Source organism: Tyto alba, unplaced genomic scaffold (assembly GCF_018691265.1).
Source record: "Tyto alba isolate M040663 unplaced genomic scaffold, T.alba_DEE_v4.0 Super-Scaffold_13, whole genome shotgun sequence".
Lineage (NCBI taxonomy): Eukaryota > Metazoa > Chordata > Aves > Strigiformes > Tytonidae > Tyto > Tyto alba.
This window is the reverse complement of record NW_024881275.1, coordinates 7,555,801-7,582,226: the sequence shown is the minus strand read 5'-3', so window position 1 is coordinate 7,582,226 and position 26,426 is coordinate 7,555,801. Positions and strand designations below refer to the sequence as shown.

General features: G+C 37.5%; 1 protein-coding gene across 3 annotated transcripts in view; it reads left to right on the top strand.

Annotated features, from left to right (window-relative positions):
• The first annotated feature begins 262 nt into the window (after positions 1-262).
• Positions 263-26,426, top strand: part of ATG10 (autophagy related 10) — a 90,291-nt gene continuing 64,127 nt past the window's right edge. The window contains exons 1-3 of one of the 3 annotated variants that reach the window (XM_042788065.1): positions 263-539; positions 2,404-2,529; positions 7,392-7,511. In XM_042788065.1, the coding sequence (XP_042643999.1) occupies positions 363-539; positions 2,404-2,529; positions 7,392-7,511 (423 nt within the window). In that variant the 5' untranslated portion in view covers positions 263-362. The remainder of the gene's footprint in view (positions 540-2,403; positions 2,530-7,391; positions 7,512-26,426) is intronic. The other 2 variants (XM_042788064.1, XM_042788066.1) reach the window with 2 other exon arrangements.

Sequence of the window (26,426 nt, the reverse complement as noted above, 5' to 3'; positions counted from 1 at the left end):
CAGCTGTATAACCATTTTGGACTACTCCAGTACTTACCCCTCGTGTTACATTACAAGACTGCTCAGGTGACCTGGCCATTTTAATTTCACATTCCTCCCCTCCTCGCCTTCGCTAGGGAAAAAAAGTAATAACATTATGTATTTATATTGTTGGGAGAGAAGGGCGATTAAGTCTGCAAAACCAATTAGAGGCATTCGAATAAAGCCGGCATTGCTGAGCTGCTGGAGGAAGGCCAGCCTGAACTAAACTGATCTGGCGCTAACACACTTCTCGGGGGGGCGGGAGGAGGAGGCTGACCGAAAAGCTGGGCGACAGAAGAGCTTGCCGAAAACGCTCCCGCCCGACCGCCGTCCCTCACGGGATGAGGCGGGCCGGGCCGCCATCCCCTCAGCGCGCGCTTCCCGCCCGCGCCCCCCCGCGCATGCGCAGCCACCCCCGGCCGGCCGCTGCGGAGCGCGCGAGTGTGTGTGTGCGTGCGTGTGCCGGCGGGAGGAGGAGGAAGAGGAGGTGGAAGAGGAAGAGGAGGAGGAAGAGGACGGTACGTGGTGGGCGGTGCAGTGTGGCTGCTCAGTGCTGCTCTCCGCGGCCTGCGCCCTTCGCTGGGGCCGCGTCCGGGCCTGCGCCTCCGCTTCCTACGGGCGCGGCCTCCGCCGCGCCGCGCTTCGCCTCAGGCGGGACCCCGGGCCCCGCCGCTGCCTCACCCCCAGCGCACCGAGCCCGTCAGCCCCGGTGGACCGTCGCCTGGCTATCCCGGGCGGCGGGGTGGGGCTGAGGGCGAGGGCAGAGCCGGGGGAGCGGTGCCGTCGGGGCGGGCAGGGGGGGTTGGCGGGACGGATGAGTTCGGATCTGGCCCTCACTCAACTCTTCGGGGTAGTTTAAGAAAGGAAGGGAGGTGTGCTTGCACAGGTGCCAGCAGCCTGGTGTCTCCTTGCAGCTGCCGATTTCCTACAGCACGCTGCTCTGCTTGAAACCTGTGCGTTAAGCGATGCTCTCACGACGTGCGCTTCCCGCAGTTTTGCAGTCTGTCCTCTGGACTGGGAAGCTCGGGAGCTGCAGAAACATTTGCAGTGTCAGTTTTCCGTGTTTCCTCTTGACATCCAGGTAGCACAAACAATAGTGGGGGCTTAGGTTAGCTGCCATTGAAAATAACGTGTTTTCAAGTCCTATATAAGTAATTTATGTCAAGGGCAGACAGGGTGATGCTGTCATTTAGGTCTAGGTCCTGAAAAATGATACCGCATGAGGTGCTGTGTCCTCTGTATTGCTCATTAAGAAAATGTGATCTAGTTTTAATAGTTACTGAGTATGTGATGCTGCACTGATGCCTGATGCCTAGAAACACATTGAAACACCTGTATTTATGATACATCCTCTTTGAAAGTAGGGGGAGTAAAACTGACTAGTTTCTCTGAGAGAGTTTTTCTTTTATCTTTAAGACCCCAGGAGGGAGGCATTCAAGGGGTGGGAAGGAGCTCATCTGAAGCACCCTATAACACCCCTGAAGCCACATACTTGGGCCACAGAGCTCTACTGCTGTCATGAGAAGGAACAGATCCTTCAGGTGGACTCTGGTGGCTATCACGTAGGTTCTGGGTCCACCAACACTAGAGCTGCTGAGGTTTTATGGAGCCATTCAGTTATCCAAGGAAAAGGTGTTAGTCCCATGGAAGTAGCCCACAAGTAGATTCAGGTTTCTGGTTGCCCGTTGGACTATACTGAAAAGGAAGCATGTCAAAACTGCGATACATTGTCCAGCTCTGGGCTCCCCAATACAAGAAAGATGATGCCATACTGCAGCAAGTCCAGTGAAGGGCCACAAAGATGATGAAGGGTGTCTGACATATGAGGCAAGGCTGAGAGCGTTGGGACTCTTCAGCCTGTAGAAGAGAAGGGTCAATGGGATCTTATAAATGTGTATAAATACTTGATGGGAGGGAATAAAGAAGATGGGACCAGACTTTTTTCAGTACCATGCAGTGAAAGCACAAGAAGCAATGAGCACAAAGAAACATACATTTTTTCATTTTAACAGAAAAAAAATTATTTACTGCTATGGTAATTGAACACTGGAACAGGTTCCCTGGAGAGGTTGTGGCACCTCCATCCTTGGAGGTAATCAGTACCCAGCTGGAAATGATCCTGAGCAACCTGCTCTAGTTGACCCTACTGTGAGCAGGAGAATTGAACTATACAATCTCCAGATATCCCTTTCAACCTCAACCATTCTGTTTATCTGTGATTCTGTAATGTACTTGAAGAAACGTGTCTTTATTTTACTTAAAGAAACATTTTTTTTTTTTTTAACCAGTGCTTTGTTATTTTAGTATTCAATTACTATAAACCAGGGAAGGTTTTTAGTGTTCATTTAATCTGTCACTGCTAACATTTATTTTGCTCTGCAGATGTCCTGCAACATGGCAGGTGAAGAGGACTTCTTTTTGGAAGAAAAAAGATTCAAGCAGTACTGTGAAGAATTTGTTAAACATTCTCAGCAGATAGGAGATGGTTGGGAGTGGAAAACTAGCAAGGTAAAATAATCATAGTGTTAATTTTTAGTTAACATTGCTGGCCTTTCTTGAGCTGTTGACAGCCAACACATGCTGGAACATCTTTTAAGCAGGGTTTGCAACATGTGAAATAAGTGACATTTTACACATCTGGACCAAGAACAAAATGGTGCATAGGTAGTTTACTTGAGGGTTTAGGCCAGTATGTGTATTGAATAGGGAACATGAATCCAGAAACAACTGCTGGGATGGCCTTGTGCAACTTGTGTAACGAAGGGGTAGGATTACCTGGGATGATTTCTGTTTTGATCAGAAAATGTCCTTTAAGACATTATGCAGTCTTCATTTTCAGAATTCCCAATAATGAGGAAACAGTTACAGCTCTCAACAAGCCTTTTGAATGTTTAGGTATGATTAAAATTGAATTAAAAAAAAAAAGTTACTTTTAATCTTAACTGCCTAGCTTCATCTTCCAGCCATGGGTAGCTGTACCTTTTCTACTAAGCTGAGGACCCTTTTATCAGAATTCTCCCTCTTTTGGTATGTTAGTTTCAGATCAGTTAATCCCTTAACCATGTCAGCGTAAAAGCTCCATGACTATTTGATGTCTTTTCCAATATTTTAATCAGTCTTGTGGATCTCCTCTGAATCCTTTCCAGTATATTAAAATCCTTTTTCAACTGTGAGTAGAACTAGACAATGAATGTTGTATCACTGTGAAATTCAAGTGTTCCTACTTCGGGCAAGTGGTTGTGGTTATATATTCAAGGATCACTTCAACCCTTTAAGCTGAAATAGCACATAGTCTTTGTTCTAGATGTGTGACTTAATATTTTGTATTAAAATACATGCTAGTTGCATACAGCAACCAGAAGAATCTGTCTGTATTAACAATCAATCCTCATTATTTGCTGCTTCCCCATAACTTTCAAGCCTCACCAATAATAATTACATATTGTTTCTAGGTCATTAATCAAAATTTAAATAGCGTGGGGCCAAGACTAGTCCCACAGGACCCCATTAGAATCACTTCTTTTATGATGATTCCCCATTTTTAAGTCACATTTGAGATCTGTGAATTAATGATTTTTTTCATCCTTTAATGTGTGTCAGATTAGTGTGGTATTATTATAGTTTTTGAATTTCTGCTTGTGAAATCAACAGTTATTTTATGGAAGTCTGAGCATATATTGTTATAACTCTTATGTTTATCAGCCATACATGTCTTTTTTAGTTATACTGACAAAACCTGTTTTTCTTAAAAAATAACTACATTTACCATATATATTTCTTTATTTACTGAATTCTGTATGACATCTGTTATTTTGTTTGGAATTGTATCAGGCTAATATGTGTATAGTTCCACAAATTAGTATATAAAGATATATTGATAAATGCTGGCTTTTTGAAAGTTCTCTGAAATTTCTACAGTGCTTAAAGACTTAAAGAAAATTAGCAGATCTTACCTACTGATTTAAAAATGCCTAGTGATAGCCACTTTGTGCTAATGTCCTGCTTAACCACTGCTGAAGTGAAAACTTCATAATAGTTAGGGCTGATGGCTGCATAATTTGTATTTGTTCTTTAATAACAGAAATACTTTGAATACTTGCTTTGTCTACTTTGAATGCTTCTGTTATTTTCCATCTAATAATTAATCCACACTATTCTAAGATTTGGTTTTGCTACACTTTATTTGATGGGTGGGCAGTTTCTTCTTTCTGCTGTAGAAGATGTACTGCTCATCTCAACTTCCTTTTTTTTTTTTTTTTTTTTTTCCTGTTACTTTAATGGCTTTAGTGGTTTCCCATGCTTTCATGAGTTTTGGCGAGAAGAATCATGCTTGTACCATTTTGAAATGCAAGCGTTCCTGGAGTAAATGTATGCCATCATTTCTCATTTCTACATCAGTAATTGTACATTAGCATTTGTAACCCTTTCATCACAGATGAAACAGCATTTCAGTAAGAAGCAGGATTTTGTCCTTAGATGCATTCTGTTTAGAAGTTTTTAAAAGAGTGCAAATATTAGCCAAGTGTTACAATGTACCCTTTCTTACAGGCAACCATTTGAAACTTCAGATTTCAGTCCGGGGCTATATTTGTGAGGATTTATTCAACAAAGAAAGATGCTCTGAGCCTCTATTGGGAATTTAATACGTGGGTCAAAGTTTGAACTTTCTGTGAAATAAGAAGCTTTGCTGGAAATAGAAGAATGAGATAGATTTTTGTTCTCACATATAAAAAAATTGTAAGAGGTTTTTTTTTAATGGATCAAGTTGGTGACTGATTTCACTCTGTGATAAAAACCTGACCATTGAGACCATCCATTTATAGTATGCAGTCTGGGAAGGAAGCTTTTCATTAACAAGTTGTCTCATTGTCTTTTTCTTTTTTTACTGATATATGTGTGGTGGGTAGTTTGGGGCACTCTTAATTTTGCTGATGTAATGCACTTGGATCCTGTTCCTCATTCCATACTCACGTGAATAGACCCATTGATAGCAGTAAGACCACACAAGTAAACCAGGCTTGTAGAACTGTGTTCTTGTGTTCCTGTGCTTTCAGTAGAGATCAAATTTAGATGATGAAATACTCATTGTTACTGTCGAGCTGGCTCTTGTGGCATAAGCTCACATGGCCCAAGCAGAACCTGGTATTTATAGCTGTACATTAAATGTTCTAAACAATGTTTTTTTTATAATCCTCCTCTTCCCCCCCCCCAGAAGAAAGCTGTAAAAAAGCCAGGAACACCTCTACAATAGGACCTGATGGAGCTAAACTTGGGTGCTGTTATTAGGGATGGAAGGTTAAATCTCGTCTGTGAAGGCTGTCCCCTGTTTGCTTCCTGCTTTATGTTTGTTTCATATTTAGTTAGGTTAATCTAGGTAATCATATCAAAGGCTATATCATTTCACTTTTGCGTATGATACTCACAAGACAGCCGGAGTAGAAATGGACTACATTTCCACATTAATGGGATCAAAGTCCTTGCTAAAATACTGATTCATTTATAGGGGCAGAAGTGTACAAAATACATAACACTACAGTGAGTGGAACAAGATGAATACTTCTCTTTCCTGGCACCTCTCCTCTAGCCTCTGACATACAGCTATCAAATACAGAGGCTGCTAACTCCACGTTTTCAGCTATCCATAGCTATTTTTTCATGGCACTCAAATACTATGGAGTGCAGATGCCATGGAGCTTCGCTCCTTTCTGCTGACAGGAAAAACTGGTTTAGGGAGGTGAGCGTTATATCCAACCCTTCTCTGGCAAAGCTCATTGTGCCTTGGGGCATTTTACCTCTGTGGGTGGCTGTAGTACTTTCCTTGCTGCTCTTGGGATAAATACCAACTCAGGTAGCTTTACTCCTGCGGACACTTACAGGAAGCTCCACAAGGAGAGACTTAGAGAGTGTTGAGAGTAAGAGAAATGGCTTTTGTATCACCAAGTTAGGCTTAATTTTTCTGTTACTGTTGTCCTCTGCATGCTTGATTCTTCATTGCACAGGATGCAGTTGGTTCTGCAACCAGGACATCCAGGCAAGTTTGGTGGATTCCTACTCTTGATGAGATTTAGTGAGAAAACAAAGCATGCAGTAGGAGAAGTTACAAGCAAGGTAATTGCTCATAGTATGATTCATGCTTAAAAATTCATGGACAGAAATAACATGTAGAGAGCAGTATAATTTTTAATGTGTGAAACTTGGTAAAAACAAAGTAAACAAGTAGCCCATAGCAGATTTTGGAGGTACATATACTGTACAGTGTCCTTGAAAAGAGAGAAATAGTGTGTCAGAATAAAACCCGTGTTGATTTAAAGGACAGAATACACGGAATAAACTGTGTCAGCAATGACAGATTAACCAAAGAGTTAAATTATAGTTAAATTTGCAGCCTTCTCAAGCAATTTAATGCTATGTTAATGAATTTTGTAGAGAGACTGTTTTGAATAGAATCCTTTTTCATCAGATGCTGTGCATATGCTTTCTATGTTTGTCTAAAATAAAACATAATGAAACAGCTAATAAAACCCCAATTTATTTGTTTCCTTTGAGAAATAAGTTCTTAACATGCAACTACTGTTCCTTGTGTTCTGTATGGTCTTTCTTCCTTTCAGAGTATATGTTTTTCCAGTGATCTGTTATTAAACTTTGTTTCTCCTCTTCTAATTAAAAAAAAAAAAAAGTTTATATATGTGTGCAGATAGTGAAGTCAGCAAGGGGGGAGAGCTCCTAAAACTTCCTGCCACTCTGAAATTGCACCATGGCCTTCTACAACTGTAGACCATGTACCATGGGACGCAGAGTGATAAAAAGGGAACTGGGAGAAGGTACAACTCTGTCTGTTTTCTCTTACATTTGACCCTCAGAGGTGATCAAGAGAAGGGAACAAATTGTAACTCTGCACATGTAAGTTCTGAAGTGTTTTTTTTGTTTTATTTCAGGAGTTTAAGGAAGTTAGAGGGAGAACAGAGCAAAAATAAACCAATCTAGCAAGAAATGGTTAGTTTATGCTGGCATGAATGCATTGCTTGAAGTAGATAGGTGAAAATTGTTAATAGCTGCTCATCTCTTCATGACCTTTGTGCACTGTCTTCCAGTTCTTTGTCACTCATCCTGTTACCCAGGTAGCAGTTGTCTTATTCAGTTAATAGCTATATTAAATTTTAATTGTACAGTTCAGGTCTTTGACTTCCTTTAACACCAAAACTAGTGTAATCTACCTGTGAGAAGATGCTGAAAAGCAATGCAGTCATCTGTGCCTATAAAAAGACTTGGACCTTATGCCTGAATATCATGCTCTGTTTATTTTTTAGCACAGTGATGGCATTTAGGATTTTGTTACAGAAATTTTTTTCTTTCTTGTTTTCTGAAAACAGGACCTTGGTGATGGTTATATTAGTAAAACACACTTCCAAGTAAGAAATAGAAACATCCCACCAGATCTCAAGGAGAAAAACAGTGATAACGTTGAGCAAATGTTATTTACAGATGTTGAAGTAAGTACAGATTTTAGACTTTTGTGGTTATAAAATAAATCATGAGTAGGATTTTTAAAAATACTGTACTGTTAAATTAAGTTCCTCCAGAAAGATTTCAGATCTTAAGTTACCAGTGGCTTTTAATTATTTTCCTACAGTTGTTCTCATTCATGTGTACAGATATATTGGTGGTGAAAACTGGGAGGAAATGGAAAGGCTCCAGCATCTTTTATGTATATATATTTTCCTCATTGTATAATAATATTTCTTTGCACACTGATTCACTAACATTAAGGAAGCTTTTTTTTTTTTTGTGGAAAAAGATTAAGCATCAAGACTTAGTTATCTTAGACATAAATATTAATTATAAAGAAAACTGTGAGGTTGATACTAATGTGAAGTGATATTTCCTGAATAAATAAGTTGTGTATAAGAATTTTATATTCAGTGTATTCTTTTCTACTGTAGAACTAACTTAAAATAGTGACCAATCTTTTCAAACTGGTAGTGGGAAATAAAATAATTTGGTGTTCTTGAAGGAGAATAAACTCTTCCAGAAAATGAAAACCATTCACTAAACTCAGGGTGAACTGAGTTGAATAATTATCTGCATTAGATCTCCAGATTATTGAGTAATCAAGATATTAATTCCCTTATTGCCTTGTTACCATAAATATGAATAGAAATCTTGGATTATAATTGATTGAAAACAATATGTAGTATATATTATAAACTGTTGAGTAGATGGACGTGGTGTATTTTCCAGTTACCTTTTTCTGCCACAACTCATTTTCTTTTTTCATCAGCACATTGATGGTACAGGTTCTGAAATGAGTGTTCTTTTGGTCTGGTTTCTGAAGGAAATGTCACTTAAAACAATCATGCTGCCTGTTAGTCTGTGATGTAGTCATTTCCACTGATTTTTGAGTTCACTCACAGGTTTCAGCTGTATTTTAAAGTGGGGTAGGTATCAAAAAGTATTCAGTTCTTAAAAATTTTGTAAAAGCAAATGGCTGGCTAGATGAAAGTTACTTTTACTGGCAGGTAGAAGTCTGATCTTTGTGTTCTGTTTGGCTGCTCAGTGCAGTACAGGTCTGGACTAAAGCAGCACCTTGGTACCTCAGAACGCTGTGAGGAGCAGATAGAGTTCACATGACACAAGTAAGATGGGACGAAGACATGGTTCTGTAACCAGCAAGACAACTCATTCAATCCACCAAAAAAAAAAAAAAAAAAAGAGAAAATTTTACAACCCATTGCAGATATACCAGCTTTGATGCAATTTGGGGTCCATATCATCTTTAGAATCACTACCTTGCATTTGTTTCATATGTACCAATTAAAAGCATAGTTTGTAAGTCACCTGAAGGGTAGCTGAAGCATTTCCTTTAATATGAATTCTAGTATTTCTTAAAATGAAGACTAAAATCAGTGCTTTAGAGGTTGTTACTTAGTTGTCACTAAGGCAGTGTTTGCATACTTACAAGTATCTGACTTGTAAGAACAAATTGCTGTTTATATTCAAAATTGATTTTGACAATTGTGACTCTTTTTTTATAATGAATTGAGTCTTCATTACGGAGTGTATTTTGAAAGAATATCTTGTAAGAAGCTATCGAGTCCTTCTTTTGGAAAGAAGTATCAGCTATAGGAAAAGTGTCACGACACAAAAAAGGCTTCATAGCCTGTAACATACTGAAACAGAGTTTAATACACTGAAATAGAATAATAAACAGTCTTTAATATACTGAAATATGGTTCCAGGACAAAGTCTATGGTTTATCAAGATACTAATTTTAGTAATTGTCTCTTGAAATATTGTAAAGATTTCTGTGTTTTGAACCCTAGAAATGCCTAGGTTAGAAGGGACCTTGAACATTAGCTGGTCCTCTTTGAGAAGGAGCCTTTGTTCATGTTGCATAGTAGCAGTAAAGATAAAGAGTGAAGCGAGAGAAAGGTTTTAGAAAATTGTGTAGGTTACAAGATATGAGGGTATGCATAAAAAAAATGCTGGGATTCATCTCCGAAATATGCACTGCCTAATGGAGATTATGTCAAATTTATATTCTTCATTGAACTGAAGGGTAACCAGGCTGTTAAAGTTATTTAATCTAGAAAATGGGAGAAGCACACCAATAAGTTAGAAAATGAAATTTGCTATGGATAGCAAGTAAAAATATATATTTAACACTGAGAAGAAAGATAGAAATGGTAACTGTAGAGGGGATAAATTTGCTCAAGCAAAGCAGTGTATGTGTAAGGTGCATGTTCTTTTTCACAGATGTCAAATGCAAGAGTCCTGTTGGCACTGTTCTGACATTCTGTTATTTAAATAGGTTTTGTTTTTGTAAAAATACATGTGTTACAGAGTTACTGCAATCTCTTTCAATAAGTTATTGGAAAACATTGTTATGATTAGAGTTCAGCAAAAGTTGTGGTACTGGTAGAATTTGGAAAGGTTTCCACTGGTTGTATGCATTCAATATTTAGCATTTTTTTCCTTAGGAAATTTATAAATTTTATTTTTAAATATTTGAAATCTAAAGGAGCTCTAGATAATAGTTTTAATTTGTTTTGGAAAAAGCATGGCCATTGTCTGATAGTTGCATATTTTACAATTTTCAGTTTCAGATTTACTGTTACGATCTAGATTTTCCTGTATTGTATCTCTACTGTTTGTGTTTCATTGATGTATTTCCATCTGTCAGTAGTCTGATATTCTCCTTCGAGGCATGCTAGGAGATATGATGCATAGTTTTATGTAAGATAATTAACTAGGAACAGTAAGAAAGGAAAATTAAGGGAATTACGGTCTGAATAATCAATATCCATTGTTGGGAACAGCCAGTGTTGACAAGACAACAAGGAAAAAAACGTACTGTTGTATATGATGGCATAAGAGGCCACAAGCTTTTCCTCTTCTGTTCCTGGGAATCCAGTTCAGAGGTTACAAACAGAATGTTAGTTTTGGCAGGCAAGGTGAAAATTAGGAGGAAAATTAGAAGACATTTTTGAAGGTGGGTGAAAATACAGGAAATTTATCCATAGTGAGAATGTAAATCCTATTTAAGTAATTGAACCAAAGACATAAGAGGGAAGAGGTGACATTGAATAAATCAGTGAGTGTATCCTGTTGTAGCAAAGAATACAATCAGTATGTTGAAACTTTAGAGAAACAAAATTATTACTGTTCTGTTCATTTTTAATCTGTGAAGAGATACTAAAGTATAATGATACCGTACAGAAAATATATAGAATAGCTGAAGTAACTTAATTCAAAAAGAAAATCAATTATCAGTTATCGCAGTATCAAAAATGTGCTAATCTTATGGGATCTCCAGAGAACCTGATCAAGTTATTTTAAAAATTTATTTCAGCTCATTGGTCATATGGACAGTTAACATTTCCAACTTTCCATCTCATTGTCTGATATCTAAATATTTGGAGTCTTCCTGGTGAAGGAGTGATGAATAACTATGTATTCTGGTCTTTTCTACAGAGCAGTCTGTATTATGTGGTATGCTTGGTTTGATTTACACAAGTTGTGTTTTCATCTGAAAACCAAGAATAAAATTGTGTGTGGGTTTCTTCCTGCTTATTTTAGATATCTGCAATATAGAGCTTGTCACTTAAATCTTTGTTTCAGCCTGAGGAGGTAAAAAAGCGTTTTTGGGTATAAATCAGTCAACCTATTTTAGGTGTCTTCTCTAGGAGAAGATGAGTCTAAAAGTGTCTGTTTTTCTTCACTGCTGATCAGGGGAAGCTAGGTGGTTAATGTGGATGTCAATGTCTGCATTTTGTCATGTGAATCTCATACAACAAAATATGAATCTGAGTTCATTAAAAGCAGTAGTAGTTTTTGCTGGTGACTTCACTGAAGCCAAGATTTCACTTTGACAGTAAGGCTTATACTTAATTGAGGACTGTATTTTGTGAAGTAGCAACTCAAAAGGAATTAAAAAAAAAAAAAAAGGGATTTAAGGATAAACTGTTGGAGCAACTGACATTGGCTTAAGCTTTGATTGAAATTCTGACATTGTGACTGGCGTGCTTGCGCAGTGGAATGCTGTGGCTGCTGTGATACTGGGAGTCAGAACAGGCAGTTGCAGTCAGTGTGTGTATTGGATCTGCACATGCTGGTATGCCAAAGTACCACCCTTTTTTGGGGGTGGGGGTGGTATGAGTTGCTGTATTCTAGTTTCTGTTGGAACTTATTTGCACAGAGGTTCCTGTATTGCAGGTACTGTGAGATATCAGGGATCAGCTGACTGGTAGGAAGTTGCTGTGATGGGAGGCAGCCTGCTTCATAGGGCCAGCAGGAATACAGCAGGAGCTAAGAATAGGTTTGGGAACCACTGTGCTGCACTGCAGCAAGTTGGCATGTTATATAGTATGAAGCAGGTTTTCCATTTTCTGGAACTTAAAGGCTTCTGCCATGGACATGATAGTTAATTGGTGGTTTCTTTACCTCGTTGACAAGCCTGCAGAACTCAGACTGTCTCCTTGTTATCCTTTCACGTTTCAGTGAACCTTTGGTATCTGCCAGGTTCCAGACACACTTACTAATTCTTGTCCTAGGCAATAGAGGACTCTATAGGGTGTTGGGAGCTGTAGGGAGGCTCACAGCTATACATGGGTACAGTGTAAGTGTCATGAGTTGGGTTTTACTCTTTATATTGAAATGACCATTAACACAAGCTTAATGAAGGTAAATGTAAAAAAGAGTTTAGGTCCATATAGATGTACGCACACTATAAAGCAAGATAACTGGAGACAGATATGCTTAAATGATAATTTCTACTTTGAGCAGTTGAAAAAAGTCTCTCTCTTTATACTTGGCAGTAACTAAGTTGTCAAGCTGCTTATCTAACCATATACCTGGGAATCTTTTATGCAGACCATATCTTTCCATTTGCCATCTTACTGGGAAAGGATCGAGAATGTTCCTCTGGAATGCCATTCTCTGATTTCTGTGGATTTAGTTTAATCAAGATGTTTGTTTTAATGTCCAGATTGGTAAACAGAAACTACTAATGACATTGTGACTAACCATAAACAAACTTTTGACCGAGTTTGTGGGCGACACCCTTCTAACCAGTGAGATGAAGTTCAGTCACTAGGGTATGAGATGAAGAGTTCATAAATCTGTCAGAGTATCTTCCAATACAATAAAAATAGCACAAGATGAAAAGCAAGGAATTGATACAAACACACAGTGCCATTTACAAATTTTTTAGTTGCAATTTTGTTCTGGTTAAATTTTTTTTGAATCAGTTGTTGTCTTTCTATGCTGTCCTGACTTTATGCCAGATGAGTGTCATCTATACTTTTCCGCAGACAGCACAAATCTTGTGTAACCACCATACTGTGCTCTGGCTAATTCAACAACAATCTTCAGTGTCTATTCTTTCTTGATCCAAATCAGATCTGTCCTGCCAAGAGATCTGTCAGGGGCTGTATCAACAGAAGACGGAATTGTGTCTTCTTTTGTATAACTTCTTATATATGTGGAAACAGGTTTGAAATATTTCTATATTGACAGTCTTATATTAACCAGATTTATAAAAGAGATTCATGCAATTTGTTCATCACAAGGTCTTCACTGAGACTAAATGCAACGATGACCAGCTGTGGGAGGTAATAAGTTTGATGAATTTAACCTGGGCTTGATTTTGAGGGATTCTGTGACACTGGTATTTTGACTGTGTAAGGCAGTAGCTTCTGCTTCCACTGAAACTGGAATCCTACCCATTCTATATTTGTGGGTTTTTTTCCCCTTTTCAGTCATCCTTCTCTTTTCCAGTCTAAGTAAGCCACAGTGAACAGAATGTTTTTTCCTCCCTACGATTGAAACTATTCACATGCTACAAAGTCATATTCTACTTACTTTATTAAGAGCCCAGGTAGCCAACTGCACCGAAATTATGTCTTTGATTCTAGACTTTAGTATTTACCATCGGCTGTGTCCAACTCCAGCTTTTTTAAAGTGCTATGTAGACACATTTTAGGCAACGGCAGAGCAATTACATATGTTAATATGTGAATTGTTGATAAGGTGAAAAATACTGTACAAAATTCAAAATTAAGATAGTTCTGCCTCAAAGAGCTTATATTTTAGAAGAGTAAAGTAGGAAAATCTGGATTCACTTTATGCATTCTTTTTGTTTATTATTCAAATAGCTCAAGGGAAGCAATAACTTGAAGTAATAATTCTCTGTGTGTGGTTTGTCCTGGCTCTTCTGGGTATTGCAGAAGAAGTGAGTCAGCGTGGAACCATTTTTGAAGCTAGAGCCATTGCTGCTTTATGAAGGAGTGGGCAGGTTGGGAATGTTGAAAATCTGTTAATACCTGATGTTGCCTTTGGAAAATGAGCACTAAGCTTCACAAACATGTTGATTAAGTAGTGTATTTACTTTTAAATGGACTCCGCCTTTGCTGGTAGATGTTCGTTAGGGAAGATCTGCCTGATGGAGGATGTGGGAATGAGTCTGACGTCTTTCTTAAACTTCATAATACCATGTGATTTGCTGTTCAGCTGCGCTGTTCTGTTTATAGCAACTAGAAAATTACAATTCTTAGTAATTATTAATTTCTTCTCTAAACCAATCCAGTATTTTTAGAATTAAGAGCAACTCCTTTTTTTTGTGTAAAAGTAAATAAGATGTACTCAGTGTAAACATTTGTATAACCACAGTATTTGTTGGATAGTTAAAAAATGTGAAGTAAAAACTCAGCAAACAGTACTTAAGGAGAAAAATGTAAATACATTTAATGGAATCCAGCACTCACTGCAGAAAATAATGAAAGGACCTTACTAAAGAGGGAGAAAATCAAGTGTTGCATATTCACCTAAAACATCAGTTTGTAATGAATGATCTGAGCTTAAGAGCAGTGCAGTTGCTCAGAAACAGGTGAGTTTAACCCTAGTCTTTCCCATAGTTTCACTGTTGCTCAGAGAAAGGAAGTAAACAATGCTGTGTCTGCATTCAACCCAAAATATGTTCCCTTGAAAAACTGACGTGGGAAGCATTGATAGATTTGATAGGAAGGAAGTATTCTAATTTCAGTTTGTCTCAGATCTACTCATACCCTTTTCATCACTCTTGGATTCCTATCACAATTTTATTATGTCTCCTGGGAGTGAGCTCTTCCTTTGGTGCTGCTGCCCAAAATGTTGCTAGTCAGCCTTAACTGGGCCATAGTACATGTTTGTGCCCCATAATTCTGTGTTAGTCAGGCCAGTGTTTGGCCCCATCTTCCAAACTGTCTTAAAGCTTCATTGTCTAGTATATGTACCAGAAACCTTTTCAAATGTCAGGTCACAGAAAGGAAACCCAAATTGTTGGTGGAAACCTGTAAAAAATAAATCAAGAAACCACTTACTCTAAGGAGATCTAAAGTGTGTTGCAAAATGCAGTGAAGATGCTTGTGATTTTGCTTATAAATGTATTAATCTGAAAATTGAATTAGCCTTTATTAAACCACAAGAAAATCTTTTGGTGTGGATTTTATTAACTGTGTCCTACATGAAAAGGCTTGGCAAGAGAATGACATTGTTTAGAAATATCAGGGCTGGAAGAAACTTCAGTTTAAACATTACACCCCTTCCCTGAGCTGGAGAAACCTCATTAAAGAAAGAATGCTGTGGTGACAGAAGTCATTTGAATCTCAGATATGTCCTGCTTCTGGACTCCTTCATTGATGGCATGTCTGTCTTTGTGGAAGAGGCTAATTGCTTCTGCTCCTGTAAAGTTCTGGAGACATGGAAAGTTTTTGTCTCCCACACACAGACCTTTCTAGATCATTTTCTGTGTGTCATTTTGGTATCCTGGCAAATCTTGTTAACAGTAGTTACATTTAGTTTTCAACAGCTTTGATGACATGCTGTTGGCTTGACTATCATTGTGGGTGGTGGGACTCTGATCTTATTTCTCTATCTTATACATTCTTTGATTGCTGTTCTGTTTTACCCAGTAGGATATGCTTAATAAGTTTTCACAAACCTTAGAAATTATATCAAAGCAAATATAGAAACTAATTATGAAGCTTTTGGGAGAACTGTAGAAGCACATTCTATGACCTCCAAAAATTTTTTTTTTTTTTTTTCAGTTTATATGTTAGCATAGAGTAATTTCAACTTTTTGTCTGCTGTCTTATTAGTCAGAGTTGTCGCTTAATATTAGCAAATAATTGCTACATCAAACACAGGAAAAGATGCTTTAATTTAGATTTGGTAACTGAATGTGACAGTTTACTTAGAGTTACCATGGTTGATGGCATGGCGTAATCCCAGCAGAATGTCTTCCTTCTGCAAAAATAAACATCCATTTCCTATGGAGCACACATTGAGGCTGTGGTAAGGCAGAATGGTTTTCCCAGAATCTGAATTTTGAGAGACTAGTAATACCCCTTACAAAAGTATTTGTAAGCTCCCTCATTTTGCCTGGTGATCCTGTATTATAGAGATTAAAAAGAGGTATTGTTATTTTGTTTCCATTCAGTGCACTTTTCATGACTTCGAGAAAGTTGTTTTGAAAAATTTATATGGATGGTTTTAGTGCATCTAAACACAAAAAAATCCAGAATGAAGTCTTTGAACTTTTAAAATTCTTCAAGTTTAATTAAAGTTTGATTTAATTTCATAAATGTACAGTTTGTGTCTTTTTATGTGTGCCTTTTAAATAAACTCATTATTATGAGATTATAAAAAATAATTTTGAAAAATGGTGCCAGAGTAGACTTCAACAGCATTTGTCTTTGCCCTGTAAATCATGCTGACTAATTTACCTTATAACTGTGTAATTGCATATATAGCAGAAATATCAGAGATACGTAGGCCACACATTCAGATAGTTTACTAACCTGAGCTGTGGGTTTTCCCCCTTGATTTGCTAGGGTAATGTCTTTTTTTACAAGTCTTGATGACTTTTGCGTCAGGTTGTTTTGATAACCACATGCTTGTCATGCCTTGACATCTGGGCAAAATATCCAGAGATTCCAACTGCTACAGTTTCATCAGTGGAAAGGCTTGTAGGAAATGAAAATCTGGTTTTCTGTTTTCAATTTAAAAATATTACTGTAGTAATCTCAGTAAGAAAAACTGTTATAGAAATAGACATTTCTTGTTTGTTGTATTACTATTAAAAAAAAATCACAATACAGTGGTTTGTTGTTACAATGTATTGTTGTCATTCCCCCCCCTTTTTTTTTTCCCCTCCAAAAAAAGTTCAACTTGAGCTACTGTGAGTGGAAGAGATACTGAAGTGATGGGCATATCAGCAGTGCTTATGGTGGCACATATGGCCACACTGTGGCATCCTGTTATGGTATTTAATATATTAAAACTAATATATGTTGTAGCATAGTACCGTTGTGGCATTTCCTAAGCAGTGCTGTACTTGGGGATAATGGGAATGAAGAGTTTGGGGGGAGCATATCAATAGGATACAAGGATTCTTCATCACATATGAGCAGCTAGATACCAAACACCCAGTCAAACCTCCAAAACTAGATTATTCAGGAGTTGAAAGAGGCTGTATGCTACAGTGTTTTTACTCAGTACGACTCATAAATGGGGACAGGCAGGTGGTTAAAAGCTCACTAGAATGCATAAAAGACCCACATGCATTACTCTGAATTTTACTTTCACAGTTTGCTTTATCTCTAAATTGCATTTTTTGACTATACATTTTAGGATTCAATAGAACACATGATATTTACTGGTGGTAGTTGTTCAGAACTGATTAATCACCGAGATATGCAAATGCAAAAAGATTATGCTCCAAGCATGTACATTGAAAGTGACAGTGATGTTAAATATAATAGAAAGTAGATTCATGTTAAAAACAATTCTTATGTGTGTTTGGAATAATCTGGCCTTAAGAAGGTAAAGGGAGGGGATTTTGGTGCAATAGAAATACTTTTGAAATTGACAGATACAGAACTGTATTTTGATTTGGCCAGTGTAGGGTATGGAGATGTAAGAAAGCCACCCAAATCATGAGTAGCACTTTGGAAGTCTGGGTTTTAAAGTGTGCTTACATTTTATGCCCCTGCATACGTCGTAAGTTGGTGATGGTGGCAAACAGGGATGGATGGAGTGAAGGAAAACGAGCCTTGCTCCCAGCACTCTGGGTGGCATTGCAGCACCAGCATGTTGGGCGGTATATGCTGTGCCAGGTGTGGATTTGTTTGCTCCCTCCCAGAGTGACAAGGGAGTCCTGAGGGAGATTGCAACACCCTAATGATAATTTCAGCATTTGGCTGCTCCAGGGGCAGTCTGATGATGCGCTGCCCTAACTCCAGGCAGAGCATTGTTTTTTTGTCCAGACTGTACTTTTCAAATATTTATGACATTCGCTAACAAAGAAGAAACAGGACACTATAGTATTTGTCAATACCATTATACCACAAAGGAAACAAAATTGCAGTCTAGTAAATTGTTAGCATTTTACTTTTTACAGTGGACCTCAAAATACTTCATGTTGACAGTCACACATATATGCCTTCCTTTGTTTCTTTTAAATTAAATTGTACAGGTACAGTATTATGCTCTAATTTTCTAGGGGCAGTGGTCATCTGTGTTGGAGCAATATTCTTATTTTGGTCAAGTGCCTGTATTTAGTAGCAGCGCTATATGATTTATCTTTCAGTATGTTTGAATTATTCACCTGCAACACACAGGTCATGTTGGCTTGGAGTGAATATTGCAGATTTAGGGCCTTAGAGCGAGCAGTGCCTTCCTGAGAGCCAACCAAAATGGCCAAACTTCCATATGTTGCTGCTTTGTAGAAAATTCATTTTTACTGTCCTGTTAGCTGTGAGGTCTAACTGTGAGTTTTGTTCCCTCCCCAACACCATCTCACCATCATTGTCTCTGAACTGTTCACATGGGTCACTCTAAAGATACATGAAACAATCCCTTTCTCTCCTTTATTGCAAAGAACAGTTATTATTTCCTACTCAGGAAAAAGATGCAGTCTCATACTTTTTTTGTGCATGCTAAATCTTTCTATACTGAAAATCTTATTTGTTAACCTTATTATTTAAAAAGCAACTACTGCTGGTCTTATATTAATAGTGTAACAGATTTAGCTTTTTACATGAGGTTAGAATGTGGTGTTCCTCAACGACATTAGAGTTATACTGTGTAATCATTGTGTGATTTTGAGGTCTAGTCTTTCCTAGATACAACTCAATAGCATTGAAGTTGATTGAGATTTAGGAACTTCTGCTGCAGGAAAATATGTTCTAGAGTTAAAGAAATATTTTATTGTCAATAGTAGCAATAACTTATCTTTCCTCATACAGACAAACACAGTGAGGAGACACTGCTTTCTTACCTTTAAGAGTGAAGTCTTAGTATATGTCCTTTAAAAATGTAGCTGTGAAAATAAGACTTTTTTTCCTACTGGATGGGTACTCAACATTATAATACCAAAGCAGTGTGTTAAAGTTTGGTACTAATGGGCTTATGAATGCCCCAATTTCAAAATTACTGTTCTAATTTACAGCAGAAATGAAACCGGTTCTGTGAATTTGTATGAGATACAAGCGTTTTCCTGAATGAGCAAGACAATATATCTTTAATATACAGCAGGTGTTTTTTACTTGAATACAGTATGTTAACTTTGTGTAGTCTTTTTGCCCTGGTTTGCCAGAGACTAGTTCAGACATTGCTTAGACCTGCTTACTGACAATTTAAATGAGGCACTCTCACTTCTACTGTGTACAAGATACTGAAGGCACATTCTAAGCAAAGGGAACATTGTTTAAATGTTCATATGTGTTTGGGGACAGGAAAATATACCTCTTAGCATAAATGGATGTCTGTAACCAGGAGTATTTTGCTCAGTGGGTGGCTTTCTCATGTTGATCTGTGGTGGTAGCAATGAAAATAAGTAATTTGAATTGACTCAAATGTATTTTACCATTTTGCTCTGAATTCTGGAGGAAGACGTAATGTCACACACTAAGATTTAAGTTTGCTTTCTGGAAGAAAGCAAGTGTAAAAACTCCTCAGGATCATGATATAGACATTTCTGTGGGATAAGTAATAAACTAAGATGCAGACAGCTGTAGTATTGAAGAGAAAAAGCTTTGGCTTGTAGGAGGCTGTGAGAAACAAGCCCATGTATATATATAAAAAAGGTTTTATTGGGGACAAAGTCAGTGGAGCAAAGAATACAGCGCTGAGTGCAATGGCACGCTCTGGAGCCAAAGGGGCTCCCTTTTATTGTATAAAATGTTACATATTCATCTACTCTAATACATATACATCACTACTCCAAGGATAGGGAGGGAATATTACAATTAGTTCCAAGAAATCATTAACATATCCCCCCACCCCAAACTCCTCCTGTCACGTTTGTGCAGTGCTTCCTGGTGGTCGTGGGCAGGGGTCTTCAGATGAAGGCTCATAGTCTTCTTCACTGTGTTCACTAGTTGACCCTTACTTTTGTGCAAACTCAGTCCTGTAGTCACATACACCTTGTCCTTCAAGTCTGGGCTAATTTGCAGCTCCTTTGTCTTTATAGCTCAGTGGTTTTAGTTCCTCTCTTATCTCAAGGACAAGAGATACCAGAGATGGCCCATCCTGTTCTTTCTCATTCCATTGCAAAGGAATTACCATCCTTTGATACGGACCATCTGGTGAGCATCCCAAGAAGGGGGGGGTGCTGTCGGGTTAGTGTTTCCTCAGATCAATTCCCCCTTTTTCCCAGTAGTATTCTTTTACTTTTCTTAAAATTTGGATCGTTGTACTAATAATAGCTTTAGCCTAACTCAATAAAACTAATTGTTTAATTACTTTTAGTGAAAGCAAAATTATTCTGTTATTTATCACAAGGGTAAAGACTTGTGCTGTAGGTAATAAGTCATACTTTATTACATAAGCTTTGTGTTCATCTAGTGATTTTTGTAATAAGACCATTAGTATTTATTTCCATCTGTATTTTGTATTTTTCCCTATTTGATAGCTTGCCAGTAAAATTTCTTTCCTAGACAGCTGAACATAGCTTGCAGACTGACAGGGCACAAAAAAACACCTTCAAAGGAAAGCACAGTAAAAAGCTTAGAAATCACCAGAAAGTGTTAACGGCTCTGTTGGCTGTTACACAATGGGATGCAGGAATTGCAATAATGTTCTTCTTCCATCTGGTGCCTGCAAACTTGCTGTTTTCTGAGGCATTCATTGCTGTAGCAAACTGTTCACTTATTCATTCAAGTGTAGTTGCCCGTTATTCTTTGGAAAAGACTTGGGTTGAAATCAGCTCAGTTCTTTGTTACAGAAGTGCTCAGTGTCAAACATATTACAAGATGTCAGTCCAAATGCAAATACCATCAAATTTCAAATCATCTCCGCATGTTGTATATATTTGGAATGTACTGTGAAGGTGTAGTCCTAGGAGTGAGGATCTTGACTGACAATACTCAAAGGAAAATCATGCAATATATGTGCCAAAATGTCTGTCTTAGACTGAAATTTCAATTTCCGTTTTAAATTTCCCAGCTTATGTTAGCTAACATCCAGCCTTAAATTTCCTTCTTTTCTTAGACTCTCTGTAGTTATTTTCTTTGTTACATCTGGACTGGTTAATTTTCAGGACTGTGAAATAGCTACTGACTGGAAAGTGTCACTCAGAGAGAAGAATGGTTTTGTGTACTAAAGGATGGGGAAGAGCTGGAGCTGGTGCTTTTCACTCCGAGTAGCAAAGGGAGACAACTTTATTTTGGGATGTGCCTCCTCATTTCCTTATTTTGGTTACCAGTTGGGGCAATATCGGAGTTGCCAGTTTTGTCACTTTACTGCAGAACCAGGACCATCTTAGGTCCTCATGAGGAATATTTGGAGGAAACATGGGCCTCAGTCTGCTGGCAGGGTTAGTATTTACAGCTTTCATAGGGAAAGCTTCAGAGTTTTGTTAGGAGGAGGGTGAGCGAAGACAGAGATGGGACACTTACTTCCAAACCAGGAAATAAAGGAGTTGATCCGTAATTTCTGAGCACAAACCAGTTAAAAATGTCCAACTCCTAATCCTCCCTGAACATCTGAAATAACCATGTTCATACGAGAAGAGTCTTTGATGATGTCTTCATAGCAAGACAGGCTTGCTGGGTTAGCCATAGCCTGTTTTACCTTATTTTCTCCCAAAATATAAATTAATCTCTCAGTCCTGCAGTAGTGAGCATGTAAATGAACTTACTAATAGCTTTTGTGAAAGTATTATAGGAATTCCTAGCATTCTGATCATTTTAGCTAAATGTCATATAATAATATGCATTTATGCAAAGCTTGTCTTGTTTTCAGAAAGTGTGAGCAACAAGGGGGTGAATTGAGACTACACTGGAAATATTCATTTTGGCATGTGGAAACTTTTAGGTGCTTTTCTATGTACATTTTGTCTTTTTCACCTTTTTCTGGAAGGATTTTGTGTTCTCTGTATTGATGTAACTATAGTGGTTGTTTGTGGAATTTGTCACTGTTGTATACCTACATGCTACAGGTGCAGTGACTGAAATAGTAAGCAGCAGTTACTGGACTAGAGAACCCTTGTGAAGAAGGAGCAGTTTATAGCAGCTACAATATCACTGATGTTCATCTACTACTGATATATTACTTGTGGGAGAAAAAACCCAGTATTTCATGGAAAGAAAAAGGCTCAATTAAGTGAAACCTTTTTGGTCTTACAGTTAATGAGAGAAGTTTGAAGAATAAACTGTAATTGGTAGGATGGCAGTACTGCAGAAAAAATTTGGGAAGGTATAAATGATGTACAGATATATAGCATTGCAATCCATGTAATAAATGTGTGTGTAAAAGTTTCTTTAATTTTGCACTGTGTTCTCCCTACACAGTTTTAAATTGTTGACATCCTGGTCACTTTTTACTATTACTTATTATAATAGGCTGATAACATGCACATTTCTATTTCAAACAATCAGCTACTGTGTTATAAGATTTCAAAATAAATAAATATGAACCTTCATGTAAAGTGCAGTTTATGCTAAGGTCTTCTGTTAAGGATTTCAGTATCAAGGACATTTAGGATGAATGCATAGCTCCAACAGGGAGTAATATAGGAAAGCAAGTGGTTGTGAGTAACTGTTTTTTGACCGATTTCCTTTGGAAATGATCTTAAGAGGTCATACTGTCTCTCACTCCACCACAATGTACTTTTCAAGTTGTTTGCCAAGATCAGTCACATCTATCAGAGGTTATTCGTATTCTAAGTTCCTAACAAGCTTTGTAATACCAGTTAGTGAGATGGAGAAGAAAAGTGCTAGTAATAACTCAAATGACAGAATACCACCCAGGGATGAAGAAGAGGGGAGGGATGGAGAGATGGAAGCCGTAGTGAGATCCTGAGATTTATTTAGCCTGTGTCTACATTAGTACTGTGATTCAGAGCAATAGTGTAGTTTCAGAGCAAAGCCCCCAATTGTCACTGCTTCCCATGAGTTGGTTGGTTTGGTGCACATGAACTAGATTACTTTTGGAGTAAACTAAAGTAGGAGATCTGTTCCAGGTACATACTGTTTGGGCACCAACTTGTAATGGAGGTATAAAGGTCCAAACCAAAGACTGGTTTTTATGTACAGTTTTGAACCAAGTGTAGTTAGTCTTTCAGTTCAGAGAATCAGAGTAAGCCCAATCTATAGTAAAATCTTGGAGCTGCAGACACTGTAGGTTTTGGGTTCTCTGCACCAACTATGGATGCCCTTGATCTATTCCTGTAGTGCTGTATTACTTGCCAATGCAGGTGTAGCCCTAAGTACTTCTGCATACCAGCACTCATGCCTAGTCAAGTAGTCCTCCTAAAATAAGGACCTAAGTTTCTGTGTAGTCTGTGGAGATCAGTATGTGCTTTTGAGTGTCTAAATAAAGATCTTGTCTGCTTGAGTTTAGGCAGCAGTTTTGCAGACATGGTCTGCTTTTGGAGACCTTCAAGGCCAGTTATTTCTTCACCAACTAATTTGAAATTTAAGCTCTTAATCTGAATTAATGATCTGAATTAAGTCTAGCTTAAGCAAACTGAATTCCATTTTCCAGCTTTGTTAGTTCTTCAGCTTGTGAAATTTTTGTTTTCCCTCCTTTATGCTCTGCTTAGTCAAATCCACACTTTTGGGATGTTAGCAGATAATACTGATCATGTTAGAAGTGCGGTATGTCAGAAGAATTAGTTAAACATGACTAAAGATCTTCTCATTTTTGGCATCTGGGCTGTAGGATTTTCAGCAATCTTTAGAAGCTAAGTGTAGGTTTCTGAACTGACCTGATACTTAGCAGTGGTGAGTCCTTTGCCTATCTTTAGTGGAAGGTTCTGAGTAAACGGTGCTTTGAAAATCATGTCACATAGGCACTTAAATAGAAACCTGCTAATGGAAATAGGAGTTTCTGATTTTGAGGGGTTTGTCCAAGGTTTAGAAGCTAAGGCAAGGTTAATTGTCTTCAGTATTTATGCAAGTTTGCAAGAATGGACACAAGAGCAAGAAAAAGCTACTTAAATGAAATCCTAAATCCCAGGTAGGATGCATGGAATATATCTAAATGTAACTCCTTTGTAGGATCCTTGTGCTTCAGCAGTGTCACAGCATGTGTTTTAATGTATGTTTAATGTATGCTTAACTAGTCCAGTGATTAAGATGCAGAAATGTAGTTGAAGAATGATTGGGGAGAGTATGCAATCAAAATTTTGATCCCATGGTCTGATATTAGCTAGAATTTAGCTTTCAGAAATAAACAAGACAACTGCAGCCATTTAAATACAGATGTAAATGATAGAAACTCTCATGAGTTTCTAATTTTTAAAATATATTTATTTTCTGTCTGTTGCTAGATGCTTATTCTCACCTTCTGCAGGTTTTTTCCCACATTTTGAAAGGATAGAAACATATTTGCAATTTAACATTAAAGACATAGTTTTTGTGTAAACTGTAACTGCGCAAATTTGAATTCTAAGAAAAATGTTAAACATTTTAAAGATGAGGATGGAAAAGGTCTTCTATGCAAAGAATTAGCAAGGTATAATACTCTCCTTTGGATTGTATTAGAAAAGCTGGTTTGATCTGATTTTCTGTGATGTGTGTTTCTGTCTCTGCCCTTGCCTCTACTCAGAAATTCTTCCATCAGTGGAATTATGTTAAACCACATTCGAGCAAGGTAGAGGTTTTTAAAGGTAATTAAACTCCTGTAAGTTTTATGGAATTAAATGGCTGAGTGGAGGACAGAGATCATAAAAGTTCTCTGACCAAGGGAAAACTTGCAGCATGTGCTAATAACTTACTATGTGCCAGAGAATCCACATGAGAAAGACCTTATAAATCTCCCAGCTGAAAAAAAGGCTCTGTCCTTCCTTGGACCTAAAACTCAGTTGACCACAAGATGCAAATCTGAAGGAAAGAAAAATCAGTCAGACAAAACATTTCAAAATAATTCAAGGTAATTCTGAGTGTACAATATTTAGCAAGCAACTTGATGAGCAATTTCAAAATGTTTTGTCATGTGGATTTGATGCACTATGGAAAAACAAACATCAGTTGATTAAAGAACTATGCTTACATAAATAAAAGGTTGGATTTTTGCTTTTGGATTTTTTTCCTCTCTTTCCTCGAGTACTTATGCTTTGGGAGGTCAGAGAATGCATGTGACTAACTGTGAGTAAAGTGTCCTGATGGACAGCCTCGTAGCCCTGTCAGAATATGCTGGGTGTATGGATATTAAAACTTTTAATTGTTTGGTGAAGCCCAGCATACCTTCAGTTGATACAACGTCTGTCACTGTGAATAGAAGATTTGAATGTCTGTGAGTACTAAAAATGCTGAATCTTTCTAAAGGTTCTGAAGGGTATTTTACTTCTAAAAATAGCTAGAATTTAGTGTCCTTTTTTCAAGTTGTCTTTTTGAAAACTGCCCAGATACTACTGTGATGGAAATATTGGTAAAAAGGAAGAAATAGAAAAATAACATGAGGGGGGTTGTCTTTCAGTTAATGCACTTCATTATCTTAAATTGAAATCCTTGTTGTAATCTGGTGCACTTACTTTTCTGGAAGGTGTTTTATTTAGCTGGTACTTTCAGGTTTTATCCATTGGTATTTTAAACTGTGTCTGAGAATTCAGTCCTATCTGTTGCTTTTCAAAGTCAGACCTTTATCACATGTCTCCTAACTAGGTATAAACATCAGTTTTAGAGTCTACTATACTGACAGCTGGTTAGGTTGTAGGTGTTCCAGTTAATGGTATCTTTTTTTCAGTCAGATCTAGAAACCTTGCTGTTATGAGTTGTTCATACATGTGAAGTCCTTCATAAAAGACAGCTCTTTTCAATGATGTAAATAATATATATTTAAAAAGCATGATCAGTTTTCTTTAGTGATTGAAGAGCACTTAATAACCATACATGAGTAATACAACAAAGTGCTTAAGTGAATAAAATCAAAATCAAGTGCCTCAAAAATTAAAAAAAAAAAATTATTAAGAACAGAACACTTAAAACTTTGAACTGAACTTACTAATAATATGTAGACCTACAAGGAGAGAATGGATGAATAGGAATAAGTGTTAAGAGTAGGAGGGAAGTGAGCTAATGCAATACTTTGGTAGGAAAGGGGATGTGCCCATTCTAGTCAAAGACTACGTTTAGATCCGTTTCAGAATGTCAGAAGTTAATTTATAAATAGTTTACTTTTTAGAATCAGGAGAGCAGAATGGTGCTTTTTCCCTCCTTTTTTTTTTTTTTCTTTTCTGTCTTTTGATCTGTCTCTTAAATTTTCCCTTACCAGTATCAAAGAACAGGTATTTAAAAATACCTTATTCCTGACTATAGAGTAAATACAGTTGTATTCAGCTGGTTCTGAAATAAAATGTTTGTTCTTAAATAAAAATTTAGTAAAATGCTAGACATTCAAAACATTGATTAAATTTTATGAAATGT